At 39.3% G+C, this 22,495-nt stretch overlaps 1 protein-coding gene across 2 annotated transcripts in view; it reads right to left on the bottom strand.

Moving 5' to 3' along the window:
* The window catches only part of cox10 (cytochrome c oxidase assembly factor heme A:farnesyltransferase COX10), a 35,252-nt gene extending 13,728 nt beyond the window's left edge, over window positions 1-21,524 (bottom strand). For both annotated transcript variants that reach the window (XM_078279552.1, XM_078279553.1), the window contains exons 1-4: window positions 21,409-21,524; window positions 19,881-20,023; window positions 19,272-19,668; window positions 17,646-17,770 (exon numbers count right to left, since the gene is read on the bottom strand). In XM_078279552.1, coding sequence (XP_078135678.1) covers window positions 17,646-17,770; window positions 19,272-19,668; window positions 19,881-20,023; window positions 21,409-21,439 — 696 coding nt within the window. In that variant the 5' untranslated portion in view covers window positions 21,440-21,524. The remainder of the gene's footprint in view (window positions 1-17,645; window positions 17,771-19,271; window positions 19,669-19,880; window positions 20,024-21,408) is intronic.
* Between the last annotated feature and the right edge of the window lie 971 nt (window positions 21,525-22,495).

Below are 22,495 nucleotides of genomic sequence, written 5' to 3'. Positions count from 1 at the left end.
TGCTTTCTATTCAGTCTCACATACTGTGGGAAAACAGATATAACAGGATATCAGGGAAAGGTCAATACAAAGAACTAGGCTGTGTGGTCACTTGTTTAAAGAGAAATAAACAGTCCTTTCCGCCATTAGTGGGCATTTGCAAAAAACTGAGGGTGTGACTGACATGACATACAGTTTGAAAGGCTCTCAACAGTTTGGGTGCCGTCGGAAAAGAGGCATGTGCATGACCGTGTGTATGTTGGAGAGAATGTGAGTGTTTAGATTTTTGGTCTGCAGCTGTGTCTGACCACAAGTAGACTGGATGTGAATGTGTGTGTGTGTGTGTGTGTGTGTGTGTGTGTGTGTGTGTGTGTGTGTGTGTGTGTGTGTGTGTTGTCTCAAATACTGCTCTGATACAGCTAGTCCTGAAGATCTTGAAGAAAAGCATCCCTTGGAAATTACAAGTGATAAGGTGTGGACACGTATGAAGGCCCTCACTGTTCTCTCAAACATGACAGCAGCCATCAGCACCTCTGGCAGATTTGTATTTGTGGCAGTGACCCATGGCAAAATACAACCATTCATCTAGACGGGTTCATTCAACAAGCCTTTCAAATCAAAACGATGAGGATCTCAGAAGAAGACACATAGAGAGGTCTAGTTTTCTGTGTACAGACTGTTTTTTTCCCCACTAATCCACAGCATTACCTTTTAAGGATATTACATTTTATTTTTGAATGAATGGTCAACTACCTATTAATAAAAGTCAACTTAGCAGAAAAAAAACTAAACTTTTAATAGGCTACATTGTTAGGAATACCACAAGATGCAGGTCATGCCACGCTCTGTAAAGAGTAGAGTGGCAAAGGGTCAGTTCATTTCCAGAAATTTTCCAAAGGAAGTTAAGCTCGAAAATGTTAGTCTTTTTTTTTTTCACAGTTTCAATATAATTTTTTTTTACCTTTTATTAAGTTTTTAACTTATTTGGAGGGAAAATGTATATCAAAAGCAGTAAAACATAATCCATCTCATTCCACCATAATGAGAAACACATCCTTTCTATTAGTTTGCCATACTGTAAGCAAACTAAAACAAAACTAATTATTCAGTTTTCGGTTTGTTCTTTTTACTTATTTTTTTATCTCTGGCTTGTGGCAAGCACTCTGGCACGCTGGGACATGGGTCACAGACCTCGTACTGCCTGCTTTTCCTCACTGGTAATGTTTCTGAAAATATCCTGCAGGTCCAACAAACCAAACACAAAGTGACACAGGCTTTACATTGTTCAATCAGCATCTTTGTTCTCCTTCCCTTTCTCCTCGCCAGCATGATCTGTAAACTAGACTTCTGATAACACACATGCAGCTCAGGTTGGTGTGCTGCACAACAGTTTGGTTCAGGGACAAGGCCAGGGAAAGAATGGAAAGACATTAGCATTCTCCCTATAATGTAATATGTGAAAGTAGATTTGCTGGCTTTGTCTCTTCAGTCTCTGCAGCGAAGTAAAACTGCTAAGAAACTGAATCACATCCCACCCAACTTTACAACCACCTCCTTCTTGATCCAAATAGGAAAAGACAAAAAGAGCACATGGTAAACATCAAGGTTCTACTCTGAACAGGCCTCAAGAAGCAGGGGAGTACTCTTTAAACCATCACATTGGGCTGGTGTTAAATAAAAAAATGCCATCCAACTGTTACATCTCTGATTATAAACTACAAAGAGCTGTGGTTTTCAGCCTATAAAGTCAGTTGAACAACCCCCACCCCAGTGTGCGTACCTCTTCTTTTATAGTTTCACTTTTTTTGAGTGACAGGAAACAGAATAAGAAAAAGATTGAACTATGTTTATATGGAGGTGGAACATTTGCTGATACATTCAACACAAGGGCACAGACAGTAAACAGTGGCAAAAAGCAGCATGAGTAAATAATTTAGCCATGCGTTTCAATCTTGTTTGCTGGAGCAAATGGGAGGAGACTGTGAACACAGGGTAACAAAGTTCCTGTCAGAGTCTGTCCTCCTCTACTGCCAGAACGCCCCCCCCGAGACCCATCCTACTTTCTGCCATATTCTCTGTATCCCCTTCGCCTCTCTCACCATCCCCTCAAGTGGAAAGGCAACCAGTTAGCTTCTAAACGGGTTCTAAAAGTGAGCAGTCAACCACCTGTCCTGTGAATGTAACATAAATTCTTCTTGTCAGGATGTGGCATGACACAGCTTCCAGTGTGTCTGAACGGGCAAGAGTAAGGGTTGGCACAGTGCCTAGCGGTGAGTCGCAATGATGGTCACAAACCAGAGAATTACAGATTAGATTAGATTATTAACGACAACTGAAGCACAATAGTCAAATCTTCCAAATAAATATCTGGAAATGTTATTTTACAGGTTTATTTAGTTTAAAGAATCAACATGGCTATGGGATCATGTCTGAAAGTTTAAGAAAATGCAACTTGTTCAGATCACAGCATTTGTTTCAGGAGACCAACATTTTGTCAGCCTCCTTAAAGCTATAGTTAAAAAGGTACATTTCCTTGTCTACTTTACAGCACACTGTATAAAAGGATGTAACAAAGTCCTAAACAAAGTGATATTTCAAAGTGGTAAAGTGCTATTAAAATTTGTGGGCTGGTGAAATTGGAGCCACTCTTCCCCTACCCACCCTGTCTCTTCATAAGCAATTACTGCAAGAGAAGCATACAGATAAAAGGTCCACTGGCAGGAGAAAGAGCAAACGCACCCAGTACCACTAGCAGTGCACAGACAGCGGAAATGTCTTAATCCCCAGGATCTGGCTAACTGAAACAAAGACTTTCAAAGTAATACACACATGTACGGGTATAACCATTCATGGGTATACACCCCAATGTCTATCATTGTCAAACTGATTACAGTTGTGTGGGTGTAAAATGAATGGGAACACAGCAGTGGTTACTTCCTTCTACTTGAATAAATGACTGTATAGTGGCATTAATGGTGTTCAGAGTAAAACACGTGTTGTGTTTCAAGGCCTTTTTTGTGTGTTCATGGCTGGTGTGTTGGAGGCATGTGGGCAGGCAGATAATGCCATAGACTCTATGGCATTATCAATTCAACTAAAACTCATGTTGCACTCATCCTCTATTGCAGCATGAGTTTTAGTTGAATTGGACCTGAATAAGTATACAAGGTCTCCTTTTTCACAATAGCAAAATGTGCTCATGAGGAGGAAAAATAAAATGCCATTTTAGACACAACTTTGGGAATGTATAAAACAACACAGCTTTAGGCAGATCCTTCCAAGCAGAGGTTAGTATACAGCCACACTTGCAATAGATATGTCACTTTTGTCTGTAAGGCTGGCAATGCAGCAATGTTTCTAAAAGATGGCTTAAAGGTGAGCCTTGGTAATGAGAGAAAACAGTAATTAAGACATACAGCATAGAGGGTAAAGTAATGTTATGCTGTAGACATAAACAAAGAAAGAAAAAGTGTAGTTTTACAATCCCTTTGTGATCGTCAGGTGGGGTTAGCCACAAAACAAAAAGCATTGCCTCATTTATAGAGTAGACAGGGATATGTACAGTTAGGCATTAGAACCAGTACCTATATTCAAGCAGCACACATTCAGAGACACACACTTTGGTCTGTCATGTAAACAGTAATCAACAGTTACTACATGACAGAGTCTGCCAGACTGCCATGTCATCATATAGCTGAACATCCTTGTAACTAACTATCTGCAGTGTCTGCTGTGACACAGAGACAGACAAGGGTCCACACCCAACACAGCAGGATGACTTCCTCAGGTGAGACACGAATGGCTGGTGGAGAAGAACAGGTGGACCAACATGCTGACAGAACACATAATGCTACACTGAGGCAGAGACACAAAGGCAGACTTCCTAGGCCTGTTGTGCTATATAATGCCACAGTACACACGGCAGTAAGCATGATTCTGTGTTACCTTAATTGACAGAAATCTATGTGACGTTATTTCTGAAAATTTGATAAAACAAAAATGTATATTATGCTGAATGAAATAAAACCCATATAAACAAAACTGGTCAAATAAATCACCAGCATGACTCTGGAAACAAAACTGAGATTAGCTCTCAAGTTTACACTCCACTTGGTCAACGGTTGTTTGGTAAATTGCTCTTAAACACATTCACAGAAGATTTGAATTGCTGTTTTTATTCTCAATTCTTTTCGTTTTAGTGCTGGTGATTTTCCTTTGGGGCTGGCTAAAACCTCTTTGGGGGGTGCCAACAATTCCTCTATGCAGGAAAAACCCTGCAAATTTAACAGAATGTAATTTACTACTGTCTTGTCACTCACTGTTTAGAGCAGTTAGTGATGCACACCGTCATCTGTTTAACTTGACTGATAAATTAACAGATTAACTGAAATGTATAAAAGAAAAAAAACTATGTTGGAAAACAGGGTTTAGTAAATTTGGGGGGGGGGGGCTGAATGTATCATTTCAGACACATTCTATGCTGACACTAGAGGATACAGTATTTCAATGAAACACGTATACTGTACTGGTAGTGCAGTTTGCTTTATCTAATCACCTGGTGTGCTGTAACATACCTGTAACATACACAGTGAAACACACCTGTATCCTGTACGCATATCCATTTAAGGGTAGTTAACACAAATATCAGGAGCAGATCCTGGATAAACTAAGGTTCACCGCTAAAAAGCATTAGCAGATATGAGCATGTATATTAAGAGAGTTGTGAGAGATAACATACGTTTTGTATTGAACGTTACTATTGAAATGGCAATACAGTCCTCACCTCTGCTTGTAAATGTGACTATTATGAGCAAAACCACCCAAAAGCCATGGTCATACAAAACAACCTTTTTTGTATGCTAAATATCACCTGGGTATGCAGTGTGATTACATAATGAGGGACTGAGGACCTGGGTGGCACTTAACATTCAGGAAATTCAGTCTGAATAATAGACATTGGAGACCAGAGAAGAGCCCTTTTTAAATTTCAAGTAATAAGAGCAGAAGCTGAAAGCACAGAAACAATTTCTCAAACTACAGAGGAGAGAGAAAATACAGTGAGTGTAAATCTAAGGTACGTGGTAATGGTGCGATGTCTTCATAAAGCTCTGCCGATACAGAGCACTTTACAATAGTGTAGCAAAAGGAGCTCTTATTTTTCTTTAATAGATGAGGGGAAATGTAATGCATACATATTAAAGGCGAGAGAGGCTTCTGGACCCATAGTTATGGAGAGAAAAGAGTATTCATATCAGTCAAAGTTGTAGCAAATAAACAACCAAACTATACCATTCCTTTTATATGTCAATTTGTCAACATTACAGGACCAGAGGGCTATTTCACAAAACCTAGATAGCGGATTAAGCCGGGATTTCCCAGTAATCCTGGCTCAATTTAGCCTCGACTCGGTTTCACAAAAGCAGAGGCACCTAAGTCACCATAGAGATTTATTCTGTGCAGCTAGCCTGCTCCTGACCAGGCTAACAGCCAGGATTTATTAATCGTGGAGCTTTTTCTGTTCACTCAGCACTGGTTTTACCCTATTATCAGCCTGCATTAAAACACAACAGGTGCATATTGCTGTTCGTTTAAGCACTGTTATTATTTAAAGTTGTGACCATTATTTTTTAGAATTATTCATGTGACATTGTGTCATTGTTACGGTTATATTGCCGTATGAAAACTGCTGTTCACATATTGTTGTTAGAAGTTTGATGAATATATTACGGCTGTTGATGGGATAATTAGGAAAGGATAATGAAGTCTGTTACTAAGGGCAATACATAAAATGCTGTATATGTGTGTTGTGGACCAATGCACCTTAAATTATTTTAGTTGATAAAAAAAAAAAAATGGTATTCTTTATCAATAAAAAGGATCATGTATGTTCCTCTTCCATGTGCATTGTATTTGGCATTCTTAGTACATAATTTGTGTTGTCCAGTAAACTGGGACTATAATTTGGGAGGATTGTACAATTTTAAGCACTTACTGTATCCTAATTGTAGAATCCTCCCAAATTATAGACTTAGTTCACTGGACCAGTAACTATCTAGTGTTGTAGGCTACTGTACATTCATGAAACAACAGGGAGAGGACTTGACCATATATTTAGCTGGGGGGAAATAACTGATGAATATACTCTGTTACATTCATGTTTACCGTGTGCATGGAATTTATCACTTAATTATCTTTATAGTTTCTAGATTTTAGAGTCCAATTTCTTCAGTGTCTTTCTTTTATATGTTCATATATACGAGGGAGCAAAGCATATAATATGTAAAGAAGGAAACTCGGCCTCTGTGTAAAAAAATTAAACAAAACATTTTTTTAAACTGAGAAGAAGTGTGGCAGGTAATAGCGGACCGACTGAATGATATATCTAAAAATATACATTTAGGAACTACTGCTCTTAACTGAAACCATTCAATGAGTAGCTTGTCATTTGCAAAAACAAATAGTTGTACACTTTGCATTAAAAGCGAGCAGTGGAAGTTAATATGACTTAGGACATTTATATTTTAGCCCATGAGAGCGAGGGAGAAACAGAGTGAAAGAGATATTTAGGCTACGCATCATATTCTAGCGTTGTAGAAAATTGATTTTCATACCTTAAATGGTATGATTATGACGGTTTCAATTCAGAGGAGTAGCCAGTTAATGTATGTATTTAGGCTACTAACGCATTCAGTCGGTTTGCGATCGTCTGCCACGCTTTCTCTCGCCGTTTCATTACAGCGGCCACGCTTCTTTTTTACAAATCAAGTGTTTCACATTATCATACTTCCACAAGAAGCTGCTCACTCTATATAAAGTATGAACAATGCGTATTCTCCATTTTAGGATCAGTAAATCTGTGATCGACCTCACGGTCTGTTAAGGAAAGCCGTGAACGCGCATCTATCCAAATTACTTCATCCTGACTCGACCTAGTCGCTCCTCCTCAGCCTGGCTTGGCCTTCGTGAAACGCACCAAGCCAGGCTGCACAGATTAGACTAGGTCAAGCCTCGCTTTATCAGTTATCCTGGATTTATATATCCTGCTTTTGTGAAACAGCCCTCAACTGACCACATAAATGTTAATCTGGGTTTAACTAATCTCGACAAAAAGCTTTAACTCTTTCAGCAAAAGGCAAAATGGAAAATGAATTTAACCCTCCACGTGCCATTACTGTACAGAGTGTAAAGCCATATAAGACAACCTTGTGATTTTGGGCTAAACAAATAAACTTGATTATTAAACCGAGATTTTAAGAACGTGAGAAACAGCCAAGGCTAGGGGGAAGCCTTGGTGTATGTCGGTAACCATTTTGTTTTCCAGCAGCGATGCCCTTGCCCCAAAAGCTTCTCGGTTTGAATCAAATTAGCATTCAGTGTTGGCTCACGGGCACGCCATAAACAGGGCTGCTTTTGTTAATTATCCACGGATCTCAGCATTACAAAGAGTGTTCCTACTTGCCTTTGGCTAAGTTACCTTCAGATAGAGAGGGTAAACTCGAGTTTCAAGCTGGAAAAAAAACGGTAAACTGTACACAAATACATAAACGTGACGTCTTAACAAAGTAGATGCCTTAAAAACATGTCTTTTCCTCGACTTTCTTAGCCTTGCCAAAACACACCATTCTCTACTTGTTTATTGTTTAGCTACAGTAAAACCAGAAGAACTTGTTCAGGTCTTTTATTCTCAAGCAAATAGTTTTTTTATGTCTGAAAGAGGTCTAAGATCAAAAGCTTACGATGCATCTAAATAAAGAGCAGAGTTTAGGCGCTATCATTGCATCCACATGTACAATTATATCTCCAGCAACTAAACAGAAGAAGGGAGGCCAAAAACAGAAAGCTAAATAACTATTATGTTTAAGCAGAAAAGAGCAGGTCATTTAATAACATTTGTTATTCAACTCTCCGTCACTGATTTTAATGCAACACTGCACCAAACTACAAAACACAGTATATATTCATCTGACTAAAATTAGCATCATATAAATCTGTAAAGTCATTGCTTTTTCGGCCTATAATACTTTTTACTTTCTTCATGTCATAATGGGTAAGTTTGAGCTGCTCAACTAAACCAAAAACATTTGGGCTAAGGCTTGGCAATATTCAGTCATATTACATCCACTCAATAGACATGCAATACTCTGGCCACAGTCTGCTAATGTTCAGCCATGCAAAGGATTTATGGAAAGCAGAGAGGGCCGCTTCTAAAACTAGTGCATCTTCAGCAACCCATTACCATGGTTTACAATATGCTTCAGTGTGACACTACTGCCAGAGGAACTGTTTGTCCTCTAGACATACAGGGGCCTCTACACTGACTGCCTTCACTCACCGATACCTCCACAATGCACGATAGAGGTGGTGACATGCCACTATCTGTTTCAGTGGGAAAATAGGTCCAGGATGGGAAAGGAAACTGAAATTGAGACACTCACAGACAGCACCAACACTGTTACAGAGAGCTCAATAAGCTGCTTTCAGCACAGGTAGTTCAGGCAGTTACTCTAAGACAAATTCTGATTCAGAAATATGGTCCAAACCTTTTGGCCATACATAATCAGCCTCTACTTTTAACATGCAGAAACTACCGCCACAAGCACTAACAAGAAAGAGAGAAAACAAATACATCAGATGGCATGTTGTAGTTGGTGTAACAACATTTACTCAGCTTGCATGAGGTCAGCCATTGCCAAATGCAGCGTGAGGTTTAGAAAGGTTCATTGGTGCCAGACAGTGCTAAGGTGGGTGGTTTTTCACCCTCTCTGACTCAAGTCTCAATGGTGTCTGCATTTTGCCTTTTTGGTCACTGAAGCCCATAATCACAGTGTTTTGTGAAAAACTAAAAGGCTAATCAGGTAGGTGGAGAGGAGGGGCTCCATCTGCCCATCAGTCAGTCATGTTTATCCCCTCGGGTGACGGATTGTATTGAGGTGCGTTTGCCCAAACAAGCTGCGGCATTGAAAGCTCAGAGAGACACCCTGCGTGTGAGTAGTACTGCGAGTGTGATCTTCACAAAACATGAGGACAGGTTGCGGACATCTGCAATGAGAAGCCTCGTTACTCTTCTTTTGAAGTAAGGACACCCTTTATTTGTAAAGACATGAGTATTCAAAAAGAATATATAGTTGAAGTATTAAAAAAAAAAAAAACAGTCATGTACATATTCATATGTATATTGATACAATGTGTTGTGTGCGTTGTTACTCTCTAAGACACAAAGCCAAAAGTGAAGACAGTACCAATCGATTTGTTATGTTATACTGCCTATTTTTATCCTTTATATTAGCTAGAGTTAGCTTACGTGTCCATGGAAGGGAAAGTGTATCATTGAGGTTGGGGGTCATAATCATTTCCCTAGAGTAAATATATATTAACAACTAGAATCTCTGATGCCAGGGTCAATGGAAGACAACCACTGAAGAAGTGTAACTTCAGAATGATACAGCTACCATTTTAAACATGTGAATAGGGTATGTTATTAGCCATCTTAGCCTTAAAAAAGTAACATTTTATGGCATGTATGGCATAATTGTTGGAGTCTTTAAACACGGAGCTTTGGCTCATTTTGAATTGAAAAAAGTGATTAAAAACTGACAGGGAGAAAGATCTTGCTTTGGCCGTTTCCAGTATTATAAATTCACTCTACTGGACTCATTACATTTGATAAGGCAGGTTTTATTGACTGCATGAGGTGGGCTGGTATTTTAAGGATTCACAAGGTAGGAAAGCTGTGCCGTGTAAAATCAACACCCTACAAGTACTTTATTAGACTGCTGCTGTTGCCTGCCAACACTCTTTTATAAATGAATTGCTTCCAGCTTCATGTGAATCTACTTGATTAAGTTTATCCTCCACCTTTAAATGTTTTAAACCCTCAACTATGATTGAAATGTATATGGACAATGCCAACAGCTACATAATAGACAGCTGGTTTTTTGAAATCTTTAACTGGATTCAACATATATATCAGAACCAGGACTTGTATCAATGCCACTTTGGCACTGGTTCTTAATACACCGTTTGTGTAAAGCACAGACTTGGCCAAACTTAACACATTAAAGTTATTTAAGATAATGAATAAAGGTGCCGTTCAACTGCAACACTGGTGCAAAATTCTTTTTAAAAGAAATTATTATTATATTAAAAACACACAATAAAATAAACAATAAAAGACACAATTGGATGGAAATCTATGCCGAGCTAACCCTTCGCCTGGCAACAGTATTTGCTCCCTCAGGCATTATCTTGGGGGTATATAAAAGGTGGATTTACCCTTCATGACTATCAGAGGAAAGCATCTGTCTCCCGTCTGAGCCTGCAAGAGACCCATTTGTACAGTTTGAAATGGATTGGCACCCTGTGGTTGACAAAGAAAAAAGCCTTTAAAGAAATTAACTATTAAACAGGGCTGTCTAGTTAAATATTCATTTTAATCCAGCAACTAAAGAGAGACACCCATCGAGTCCATTTCGTGCCATCTTGCTAGGCAATTAAAAAGGAATTTCCATTCCTTCTCCCAGGCTGAACTAACAGCTTGGTGGAGACCATGAAAACAAAAAACTCAAAACTATCAATATCAAAGTTCATCTTGCTCTTTTGTTTTTACTAAGCTGTTGGAAAACACGATCTTAAGAGCAGCATCTGTACTAAGTAAGGGATCTAGTTTTTTGTTAAATTGCCATTTGACTAAGCCTCTGATGTGTTGACCGTTAACTCTAAAAAAGCAAAAACATACAGTAATCCTTTGACAGACAAAACCCTTTTGAACAGTCAATTACAGTACATAGCCAGTGGAACTAATATGACACACAGTGATACTTTTAAAACTCCATCTGTCTTAAGATACTTTTAAAGCTTTCCACGCAAGAAAAACAAATAGAGTACTCCGTCAATATAGGGGTTGTTTTGAAGGTATCCACTGCAATTCATCAAATGGACTCTGGTATGAGAATGGTGGGGGGTAATTTACAAGCAGAATAAAATAAATTACATAAAAAGGATGGAAATGTCATCATGCTAGAGGTATTCCACCCGCGCCCGTTTGAAACCATATCTTCTGTCACTACATCTCAGCAGGGAACAGACACAAATCCAGCAGTGGAAGGGTTTCATTTTCTTTCAAGAGCACAATGGATGGTGGGGTTTTAGCAGCTATAAGGTCTTGTTACAACTAATGATCTTCTCAAGAGGTACCATGTTATGTGAGGTGCCTTAATCTACAATGAGAGGGCCCCATCCTGGAAAATTGTTGTGGCAGCCTTGACTGTTGGGGCACAGCAATTCTGCAGCCAACCCAGCCTGAGGTGGACTACTACCACCTACTGCGCTGCTGATGGACCGCTATCTACATCTGGAGTCTGTCTGAAGCAGTCTAAAACCATATTGGTGTAGTCAAGAAGGCAAGCATCATTGTAGTTGCAGCCAACCATCTTACAAAGTAAATGGAGTACATAAAAAAAAAGGCTAAATGGCTAATTATTGACTATAACACCGGCATACTTTTATAATGAATTCCACTACTTTTCTTGGCAAGAAATGTGTTTAGAAATTTAAGTGAGTAAAAGTAAAATGTATTTATACAGCGCTTTTCACGGATAAAAAAGTTTTACATAAAACATGCAATATGATACATATTAAAAACACAGTGCACAATTAAAAAAATCACAAAGTAATACATACAAAATTTTATTTAAATAAATAATAAATGTTTCAAAAAGTAGATCTTTATCAGATTTTTTAATGAGTCAACAGAGACAGCAGATCGCATAGGAGGAGGCAGAGCGTTCCAGAGTCTCTGTGCTACTGACTCGAAAGCTTGATCACCACAGGTCCTAAGCTGGGTGTGAGGAACAGCTAACACATTTGACATATCAGACCTTAGAGGGCGCGCTGTCAAATAAGTTTCCAGTAGGTCGGTCACATGCTCTGTGTCTTAATGTGAGAATCTTAAATTGAATTCTATATTTGACCTTGTAAGTAGCCTTTGGCTCCCCCCAAACCCCCCCTAACAGAAGTTGTACACCCGGTCAGCACTCAGGAAAGCCACTATAATCACGCAGGATCCCACCCCCTTCACCAATCCTTTCAGTTACTGCCATCAGATCAACGCTATAAAGTCAAGGAAAAACATATGAAAAAATCCTTCCTGCCCACCACCACCATCATCACACTGAACAGCCATACATGGAGCAAAATCAAACAGCCCAATTCTGGCTTCTTCTTGCACTGTTTTTGCATTTTGCACATTTGTATAGTCAATGTTGTTACACTGTTTCTATATGTATTTTTATGTTCTTATATGTATTTTATGTCATTTGAGCCTGCCCTGTCATAGACAAATTTCTGTCACTCGTGACAGACCGTTTTTCTTGCGGCAGTGTTTTGGATGTATTGAAGGCGATCAAGGGCAGAAAACAGTGAGTTGCAGTAGTCAATGCGGGAAGAGATGAATGCGTGTATGAGCATCTCAAGTTTAGCAATTGAAATTACAGATCTCAATTTGATACCATTTCTCAGAAGGAAAAAACAAGATTGGGTTAGCTGCTTTACATGAGAGTCAAACAATATAGATTTATCAAACATCACCCCAAAATTGTGCAGGTTTGAGCGGACAGCAGAGGCAAGAGGCCCAATTTTAAGTAATTTAGGCGCTAGAATTGGCCAGGCATCCATTCAGTTTCTATCCCCTGACCAATGGTGCCGTGCTGAACAAGAGCGCTCGAGGTCAATGCCTAACATCAACCATCTGCTACGCAGGGCGTGTCTTGCCAGGGAGAGTAGTGGAATTCATTAAAACGCATACACCCTTTGGTAAATGTAATAGCATTGTAGACATTTATTTTTATCTTAATAAGAAACAGGCATACAAATAACCTCAACAAAACAGCCTCAAACAGCATATGCCTGAACAATCTTCCCGACATGCTCACTTTGTGACGCTAAGGAGCTTGACAGTGCTTCTAAAACTGAAAGCATGAGCGTCCCCTTGATATAGTGTGTGGTATAGATGGCTATCAATTTTAATCAATTTCCATTATGCTGCTGATTAAAAGCTTCTACATGAAGCTGTACATTTAAATCATTGTCAAAATGGTCATTATAGAACTTTTGTTCTAGAACTACTTTTTTTAACATGGCTTTATAGTACTACATAAAGGGGTAACTTGGCTGTCACAGTTTACAGTTATAGAACCAAATTTTAAGCATTTTAAAAAGGTTATAAAATAATTTGAATCCTTAGAAAATGATTTGGGATTTTTTAAAGGTTTAAAAAAAGTAAAATTAAACACGTTTTCATAATGCACACTGATGTGCATTATGCAATTGTCTGCATAACTTATCTTCACGTTCAGTCATGTACCTATACACTCTAAGGGCCTGACCAAGACACACACAGAAGGAGGCATGCAGGAGGGTAAATAATGCATGCCTGCACAGGACAAGAGAGAAGGGCGTAGCTTGAAGTGGAAGGGCTGGGGGCTTGTGGGGGCTCGCTTATGCGTGCCAGCCTCAGACAGCTCACCACAGGAGAGACACAGGCACAAAAGAAAACTCACTGTCATGGTCACGAAAGCAGAAATGACACTAGGCAGCCACAAAACAAGCCAGCGTGAATTTTCATCAAAACAAACATGCGAGCTGACATGGTGTGACATACACTATAGCCCCTGTCAAAATAGTCGAGCGGTACTTATTTGACAGTAAAAGGCCATATCAGGTCTTGTTTACACTGCTGGGGACCTCAGACTTCCCTGGGGTCTTTTAGGCTCCGGCCTGAAACTCTCGTCTGACCCAATTATCCAATTAGCAGAAGTAGTGGCCAGACTGGAAGGTGATGACGGCTGGAACACCTGTGGAGGTTGTGCCTGGTGTGGGGCCACGGGTTCTGAAGACCACACCAACTAGCAGTTTTTCTACCAATGTTAGCCGGGATTCTATCCAGAAGGAACTATGTAAACTTCTGCTGCGACTTCGAGCCAGCTGGGCTATTTCTCTCAGAGTAGGTTCTCTACAGAGTATTACGCTTTTCAGCCCCACACAGGCTTTGATGGCAGTCTAAGCAGCAAGACGGAGCTGTAAGCAAAACACAACACGCTAAGAAAAGTTCATAATTGCTAACCCATGAGAGCTACTTGAACTGGAAGCTCAAATAATTGCATCCCTTTGCTGTTGGAGCGGACTGTCTTTTCTTACTGATTGTAAGACAGACATGACAGCATTAAGTCTTTTGACTGTGGTGAGAAACTCTAGACGGTGAAATGCCATTGTTACGTGACTCCAAGTGCTTACACCCTTCTGTTAGTTTCCTAAATAGAGTAACATTTTAAAAGGAAACCACAACATTTCTGTTTGCCCTACGGGCACTTCCCAATGGGACAAAGAGCAGCCTTGGCTTTTGACAGCTCCACTGAAGGTCCGACTTCCACTTCCAAGAGCCAAAGCATTTTTCTTTCCCTTAAGGCATTTTCCTCCTTTACCTCAAGGTAATTCAACAGTTGTGTGGTCACATTCTTGCACACTCCTCTGCCTCTTTAGATGTCGAGCATTAAGGGATTAGGACAGAGCAGCAGAATCCATAGGAAAAGATCTTCACAAGGGTCTTTCTCTGCTCTGATTTCTTTTTCAAGCTTTTGTTTGATTTTTCATATAAAAAGACCTCTACCTTTGATCGCACACTAATGGTGAAGCATCGTTTTTTTTAAAGATGAAAGAGAGTACAAATAAATAAAAAAAAAAAAAAAAAATAAAAAAAAAACTGGCAGCAGATCTGAAGGTAGGATGTTTTTCTTAGGATGACCAAAGTGTTGAGATCAATTACACACAGGTGAGGGTGTGTCTTTGACAAAAAGAGCCGACAAAGTGTTAGCCTATTGCAAAGAAGTGCAGAGGACCACCACAGCGGCAATTATGTGTCACACATGACATTCCCTGTGTCTCTGTGTGTATAATTACAGAGGAAAATGACATTCTTCTCAAAACAAAGCAACACCAACAACTAACGTTACATCGTATGTAGAAAGGCACATACTTTTCATACCAGACAAGCAGAGGGAGACAAGACACAACCGACTACAAATAAGTTTACTTTCGTACTGATGTTTATCCTTTCAACCACATTTTAAATGAAAAATGTGCCCTTGCACGACTGTCCGATAACCTAGTTCAAAGTCAGCCTCAATACAAGACAGGTGTCTACTTTGTCTGAAACAATAATCCCATCTCCAATTCTTGCCAATTAAGACTATGATGACACGAAAAATGTCCACACAGAACAGGGAATAAGGGAGCAGATTTAATCTGACTAGGGCGAAGGCTTAGGCTCACATACCAGCTACTAGCCACAAAAAGGAGTTCTTGGCCTCTAACAGGGTAAGCACTGATGACTTTCAGGCTAAGACACACACAAGGCCATTTGTGCAAACAGAGAGAAATGTTGAAGTAATATTCCACCAGGATCTCTTTACAATTCACTGTATATTTATTTACAGAAACCATGTGAAGAACTCACAGAATACCACACATTCTATCATAGAGCCCTTTTTTTGTATGAGGCAAAATTTACTCAGAAATATCTTTAGGCAACGGCAACCTTGTCATATAGCTTCCTTCCCATCATTTGTATCTGGAGGGTCAATTTATACAATCAAATATCAAAACTTTTTACTTTTTATGACTTCACACTAACGTTTTATCAATAGTCTAGTCTGGTTTAATGCAAGACATTTAAAATACTATGATAGCAAAAATGTATATTATTTTAGAATAGAAATTGAAAAGTGACACAGCAAGAAGTTGGAAACACTTTTGGCCTGCTTAATTCTGTCATATTTTTCAGAATAAGTTTTTTAAAGAATGGGAACGCTTTTCAAAAAGAATGTGGCTTTTACAAGAGACCTGGAAAAGATTTCTACTTGTCCTAAATTTCTCAAATTGATAGACGCCCTGACTAAGTATTTCCTGCAGGTTTTAACACACACTTATTTAATTTGCAACTACAATTTGAGCTACATCTGCTCTGAAATTCACCTCTGCCCATGCTTTACCATCACTGTAGGTTTGAAACTAGACCTGACTGGAGGAGGCCGAGAGAGAGGGGCACTGAAAGGCAAATAACATTGTTTCAATGAAATATGAAGCTATGTCGTATCCTAACCTCAGGCTGAGTTAGTGGAGAAAATGAAGACTGACAGGACTGATGTGAGGGTCGGCCCACAGATAAAGGGACACCCAGGGTACGGGCAGTGGCACCGGCCTCTTACATCACTCAACGCTCTGAACGTCTCGGAGCTCGAGTCTGGGCTACTCTCAGCAGCACGAGGAGAGGGGGACAGTTTTCAAATACCTGAAGGATATTTACATAAATGCTCAGTGTGAGGTAGAGGCGCACAGAGGAGTTGGAGCCAACTCTGTTTCAGGCCACTGAAGAGACAATACAATTTTAACCTGAGCGATGGACTAATTGACACCATTCAGACCTGACCACAAAAACTAAACTGTTAACTAAACATTCAGATCTATAGATGCAACTCCCTAAGGTGATGCATGGGGGGGGGGGAAGCTATATTACAGAAGGCAGGTCGACGATAATCAGTGTCAGTATAAACCAAGTTTGTTTGACTTGGTGGGGCACTTCATTATTGTTGAAGACAGCAGTTGGAACGTTGCTGTTGAAGGGAAGGAGGTGGACAGGAGGTTGGCCCTAAGGGCAGGAACCTGCAGTGTAATCAAGGCCTTTGCCAAATTACAGGCCAAAGACACTACTAAGCAGAGTTCAATCTAGGGCTGAGGCTGAGGTCACCCATTATACTAATATTCTTGAGTCACGGAGCAAATTCCTATGTGCAACGTCAACCCTAGACAGCAGAGGGAGGCCCTACTTGTCTAGGCATTATAAATGCCCAGGCACACTAGTTCACCTTTGTTTATAGCTTTGAAAAAAAAAAAAAAACTGAGGCGGGAAATAATAATAGCATTAAAGTCAGCTCAATGCATTTTTGAGATGCGTAGCAAAAGAGGAATGTGGAGTGGGTCAAAAAGGGGATATGCTGGCTCCTTCAGCATTTTCGTGAACACAGGCATCACTATGAGGAAAAATGTGGGTGTCTGTCAACAAGCACATTCATGTTTGTATAACATGTCAATATAAAATGTATTACGCATTATAAGACCAACATATATCCTGCCAGCTCTGATCTCTCAGCACTTTCTTCCCAAAAGGAAATTGGTACTTAAAAAATAAACAGATTTAAGACCAGAAACATCTGTCCTATTTACTACAATTCTTCAAACAATTACACAAGCCATGTGTTTGGTATTTTTGCTTCATGGGATCTTTGAAGTATGAGTAGTTTTGTTTTAGTTTTAGTAGATTAACTCGAGTCAAACCATTAATTTTACACAGTTACCAGTTTATTAGATACACCTGTATAATCCTGCAGTACCTCCTTTCTTCTTCATGACAATGTGCCGAAGAGGTTTCGATTAAAGGCCACGAACAGTGAAAGGTGAATGATATTAATCACACATTAATGAGTTTTACATTCAGAAGGTTTGTGCTGTGATTAGGTCCACATGTGGCGTGCAAAGAGCCAAAATAAAACCCACACTCTTACATACTGAAATAGATATGCATGGCCTTGTTTGACCTCTTTCTGCGGATTACTGACCTGGTTGATTGAATTGGCAGTGCAAGAGGCGAGGCCTGTTCCCAGAGAAGACACGAAGAAGATGAGGGGGTCAAAGGGCACTGGAGCCATTGCATAGCCGGCTGCTGCACTTGTAACCACCAGTGCTGGAATCACCAAGCAAGAATAATGAAACAAATTAAAACAGGAGTTTAAAAGTGTCCTCCTTTAATTATTACTTCTTAAAGTAACAGGCAAAGAACACTGTAAATATTATGCTTTGTTGCTGTAGAAGCCTAGTCTGGAAATCCAGAGTTCTCACGAGAGCACAGTTTGAAATTTGCTCAGCGAGTCACTCTGGCATTGAGTAATGATGCTCATTAACTATGCCCTTGTAGCCGAGCTGCACCAATCACATCGGTGTATCTGATATAGGCGGAGGCCAGAGGCGAGCTAAACAGATGACGACAGTTTAATCTACCAGTTAGGTCCTCTGGTAGCTAAGCGTATTGGGGCTCTGGATACGTCACCCCGTGTATTATTGTGATTGGTCGTAGCGTTACCCAATTGCGTGCAGTGAGATTTTCAAATGCATGCTTGGTGCCGCTCCTCGAGTTGGGCCATTTTCATTACTCAATGCCAGACCCTTAATCTTTCGGATTTGGGTCTGGATTTCCAGGCTAGTAGAAGCCTGCTTCAATGTAAACAGGAAAAGAGCAGTTAGAGCACAGTATCTCTTGTAGTGCAAAATGAACTGCCTCGTTTGAAAACCAATTCAAATCAGTCATTACATAATTATCCATAGGCTATCCAGCCGACAGCATGCCTTGGTGGAGTCAACCAATCAGTCATATGGAGTGGTGAAGCGAGTACAACTTCACAAACTCAATTCAATAAATGACTAAACTGACCACACAATTTACTTATTGATCTGTATGTTCCCAACACCAGTTTCTCCACAAACATAGCTAAACCCAATACTTATGTGTCACACTACAGGCTCCCTGTAGCTCTGAAGGTTCACTGGAGGTAGCATATTTCTCAATTTATTGCAAAAAAAAAAAAAAAGGTTGTGTGGAACATAGTGAGCAGCATACAGATCAACAGCAGATTATGCTTCAGGTCTTGTCTCCTGTGACAATGCCCAAAGCCTAAGAGGTGAATTATACGTTCCAAACCTGGCGCGCACCATCGTGACATCAAAATGACGTAGATCTTGCCGGCACGCCCGGATTTTTTTTCAGCACGGGTATAAATAGTTACGGCGATTTCATGACGTCACATATGCGCGCGCCAGCGGTTACTGTAAAACACGCTTAAGACAACAAAGGCACACTGATGCCTAGCAACCCAGCAGTAGTGCCGTAGACTCCCACAATGAATGAACAACATGATGGTTCTCGGAAACTATGCTTTGCATTTCTATCAATTTATTTACTGCTTGCACAGTTCTAATTTGCATATGGTAAATAAGCAGGCAAGTTTGTATATGCAGTTATAAACATCTCTGCATGTGCCTAATCCATCTGGCTTATTTACAAATTTCTGACTACTTTTACAGAGATATATCACATTCTGCCTGTATTTCACGTAATACTTTGCATGTATCAACCTCTATATGTGAATAGTTCATATTATATGAGAGAAAAGATGTGTTCTGTACTATACCTGTCAGTTTGATTTTGGCAAGCTTGGCGTAAATATCTGGCAAGTCAGCCACATCGACCCTCATCTCTTTCCATTGTCTGTCTAGACGTGCCTCCCTTGCCTCATCTGTCTCCACATGGACATGGGGAGTCTCGACTGAGGTCACAACCGTACTGGACATAGCATCTTTCTGTACTGCAGCGTCTTCTGTGTTAGGCTTCAAGGTTGATATTCCAGGCTGTGCTTTACTCGTGACATCCTCTGGCTGTGAAACAGTATCTGTGACCACAGGATCAATAGTTGGGATTCTTTGCACCTGTCTTTCAATGCTGTCGTCTCTCTCGTCCACAATGGTCAGGGCAGGAGCCGGTTTCGCGATGGCACGTTGGTGAAGCTCACTGTTGTTCTTTGCTACATACTGAAAGGAAACCAGGTACACAAGATATTTATAGGATAATCTGCTTATATGACAATAAAACTGAATGCAGAGATGTACTACAAACTAAAATAAGTTCACGTTCAGGTGTGGTAAAGAAAATGCTTTGATAACAAGCAACACAACATTTTTAAAAGTGCAAAGGAAGCTAAATGAAAACAAAACAATGAGATATTGAGCCCAGTGAAAGATACCTGGCGTTTCAAGAAGTTAAGGTGCTGGTACGTCAGCCAGTTAGATGGATCTCTTCTGTGCAGCTGAATAAGGCTGCGAGCAGTCTGGTTACACTGCGGAACATTTTGAACTAAGATCTGTTTCACGTTTACACCAACCAAACCTAGAAGAAATGTAAAGGTTTTTTAGTCATTTAAAAAAAATATATCGTTGGATGGGTTTATTTATGTTTGTGCCAAAACAATATACAAATAACACATAATGACCTAATCCTAGACAAAAAAGACACAAAAAAAACACAGGTACAATCTTACATGGAACACACAAAGACAAAACTTTGATGAAATATAATAAAACAAAAATAGCATGTAACACAACCAATATGTTGTGCATACCGTACTTGAGTGTTTCCATTTTATGCAACAGTATACTTATCTAGTATACTAGAGGGAAATATTGTACTTTTTACTGCACTACATTTGTCTGACAGCTTCAGTTACTTTTCAGATTTAAATTGGTCATACCATTCCTGTCAAGTGAAAACTATGTATCTCCAGATGTGTTGATTTTAAATGTCTGTAATAAACTGAAGGATGAAGTGTTCCTTTATGTGTTGAGAAAATTCTCATACTACAAGCTAAATAAAGTCTTTAACAAGCCTCTTGGATCAGCTGAAAAATGCATAATAACCAAGGTGAAAACAGGGCTGTTTTTCTGACCATGAAAAGTTGACTTTTTAGAGATACGCGTTTCTCACAGGACAACATCACCACAAACGCTGTAGATTAAACTACCAAACAGTATATAAAAGGAGTTAAAAGTAGCACAACCTTAAACATCTACAGCAGTAAAATGCAACATACACATTAATGCAGCAGTCATATTAATCCAGAAATATCAGATATAAAAGGAAAAAAACTGACAGGGAACATTTTACTGCCCAGTGACTACTTTTACTTTTAATACTTTAAGTAGGCCTACATTTAGCTGATAATACTTACATACTTTTGGTAAGTAAGGTTTTGAATGCAGGACTTTACTGGAGTATTTTCAGTGTATCATTAGTGTAGATAATACATCTCTAACGTTACTCATTTCATTTCCTTACATAGCTATATTTAGAGTAAGATGGGTTTAGTTCTGATAATAACATGGGCATGAACGTGTTGTTGACAGTGTTCTTATACAGATTTGCAACGTAAATTGACCGTATTTAAATCCAACATCAACATTGATCAGTACGCTAGCTTTTCACGTTGTTGTGACACACAGTTACAATAAAATAGCTCAAATGCTGTCGTTATAAAAACCAGTCAGTCATTAGCTAAGTTTGGTCTCTGCAGATGCAGATGCGGTTGACTTCTATTTAAGGTCACTGCTAGCTTCCTGCCAAACATCTTAGGTGCTATCCGGATAGCTAGCAACATGCTAACTAGCCTGCTAGCATCCGCCTTAGCTTCAAAGGCTGTTCTCAGCAGTCGCACATTAAAAATGACTTTAAAACGCATCGGCATGTCAAACAAAATAATACACCTCCTCTTGCGTTACCTGCCAGTCTGCTACATGGCGTTTTATACATATTCCCGTCTCATAAAGCCGGCTCCCGTTTCGACCCCTTCACATGCAGCGAGCCGCCATTACGACCTCGTTGTAAAGAGAAACACTTCCGGGACACAATACGTCAGTCTGTGGCTCTGGCTCTGGCTCTGATCTGTGCTGCCGACACTTTTAAAAAGTAGCAAAATAATCTAAAAAAACAACGCAGAAATGCCAAAAAAAAATAATAATATATGTATTGATCAATCAATTACCAGTCTCTGTGGTAATAATATACAATTAATAATAATAATTATATTAATAATAATAATAACATTTAGCCTAGCACCATTCATGCATAAAATGCAAGAAAAGTTATTAACATAAAAGCAGATAATGATGACATTTATGATAAAACAATAAAAATAAGTAAAATTAAATCAAATGTAATCTAATTAAAACAACAGGATAAGAAAATAAAACAACCATCAGGTAAAAACACTGCAACACAAACACAAGCATTGGTAAAAAAAAAAAAAAGACGTTTCTAAAGATTTCGTTTGGAATTACCATATATTGCTTCTACTGCTTAATAGAATACAGCAATTGTTAATCTTATTATTGACACCTGTGCTTTGACATCACAAAAATATTTGGTGTAAAATGATCTATGAAATTTATTTGTATCCTTGTTTAACCACTTCATTTCATTTCCTTGGCCTTTTTAGGGTTTCCCCCAGGAATTTAAGCAAAGGCGGCAATAAGCCGATGACAGACTAAACAATCACACTTGTTAAATATTTGACGTTTGCTGTGTGAAAAAGTGCCTCTGCTCTTTTTCACTGATAGTTGACATTTGATTTCATAAAAAGTACATTCATTTCTTGTGATGTTGGTCCTCATTTCAGACAACATGATCCACTAAAACAGTGGAGAAAACCCTGTTTCTTCCAATTGCAAACAATTGTGTCTGTAGCAGTATGTTATCTTAATGATTGGGTGCTATAGTTTCAAGAGGAAGCAAATGTATTCCCAGCAAGACTCCTTTAATGAAGAACTTCCCCTTGTTTACTTTTACTTTGTGTTTTATTTTTTCAGA

This window comes from Sander vitreus, chromosome 21 (genome assembly GCF_031162955.1).
Source record: "Sander vitreus isolate 19-12246 chromosome 21, sanVit1, whole genome shotgun sequence".
NCBI classification, from domain to species: Eukaryota; Metazoa; Chordata; class Actinopteri; order Perciformes; family Percidae; genus Sander; species Sander vitreus.
The sequence above is the reverse complement of the archived record's forward strand: the minus strand, read 5'-3'. Positions and strand labels throughout refer to the sequence as shown.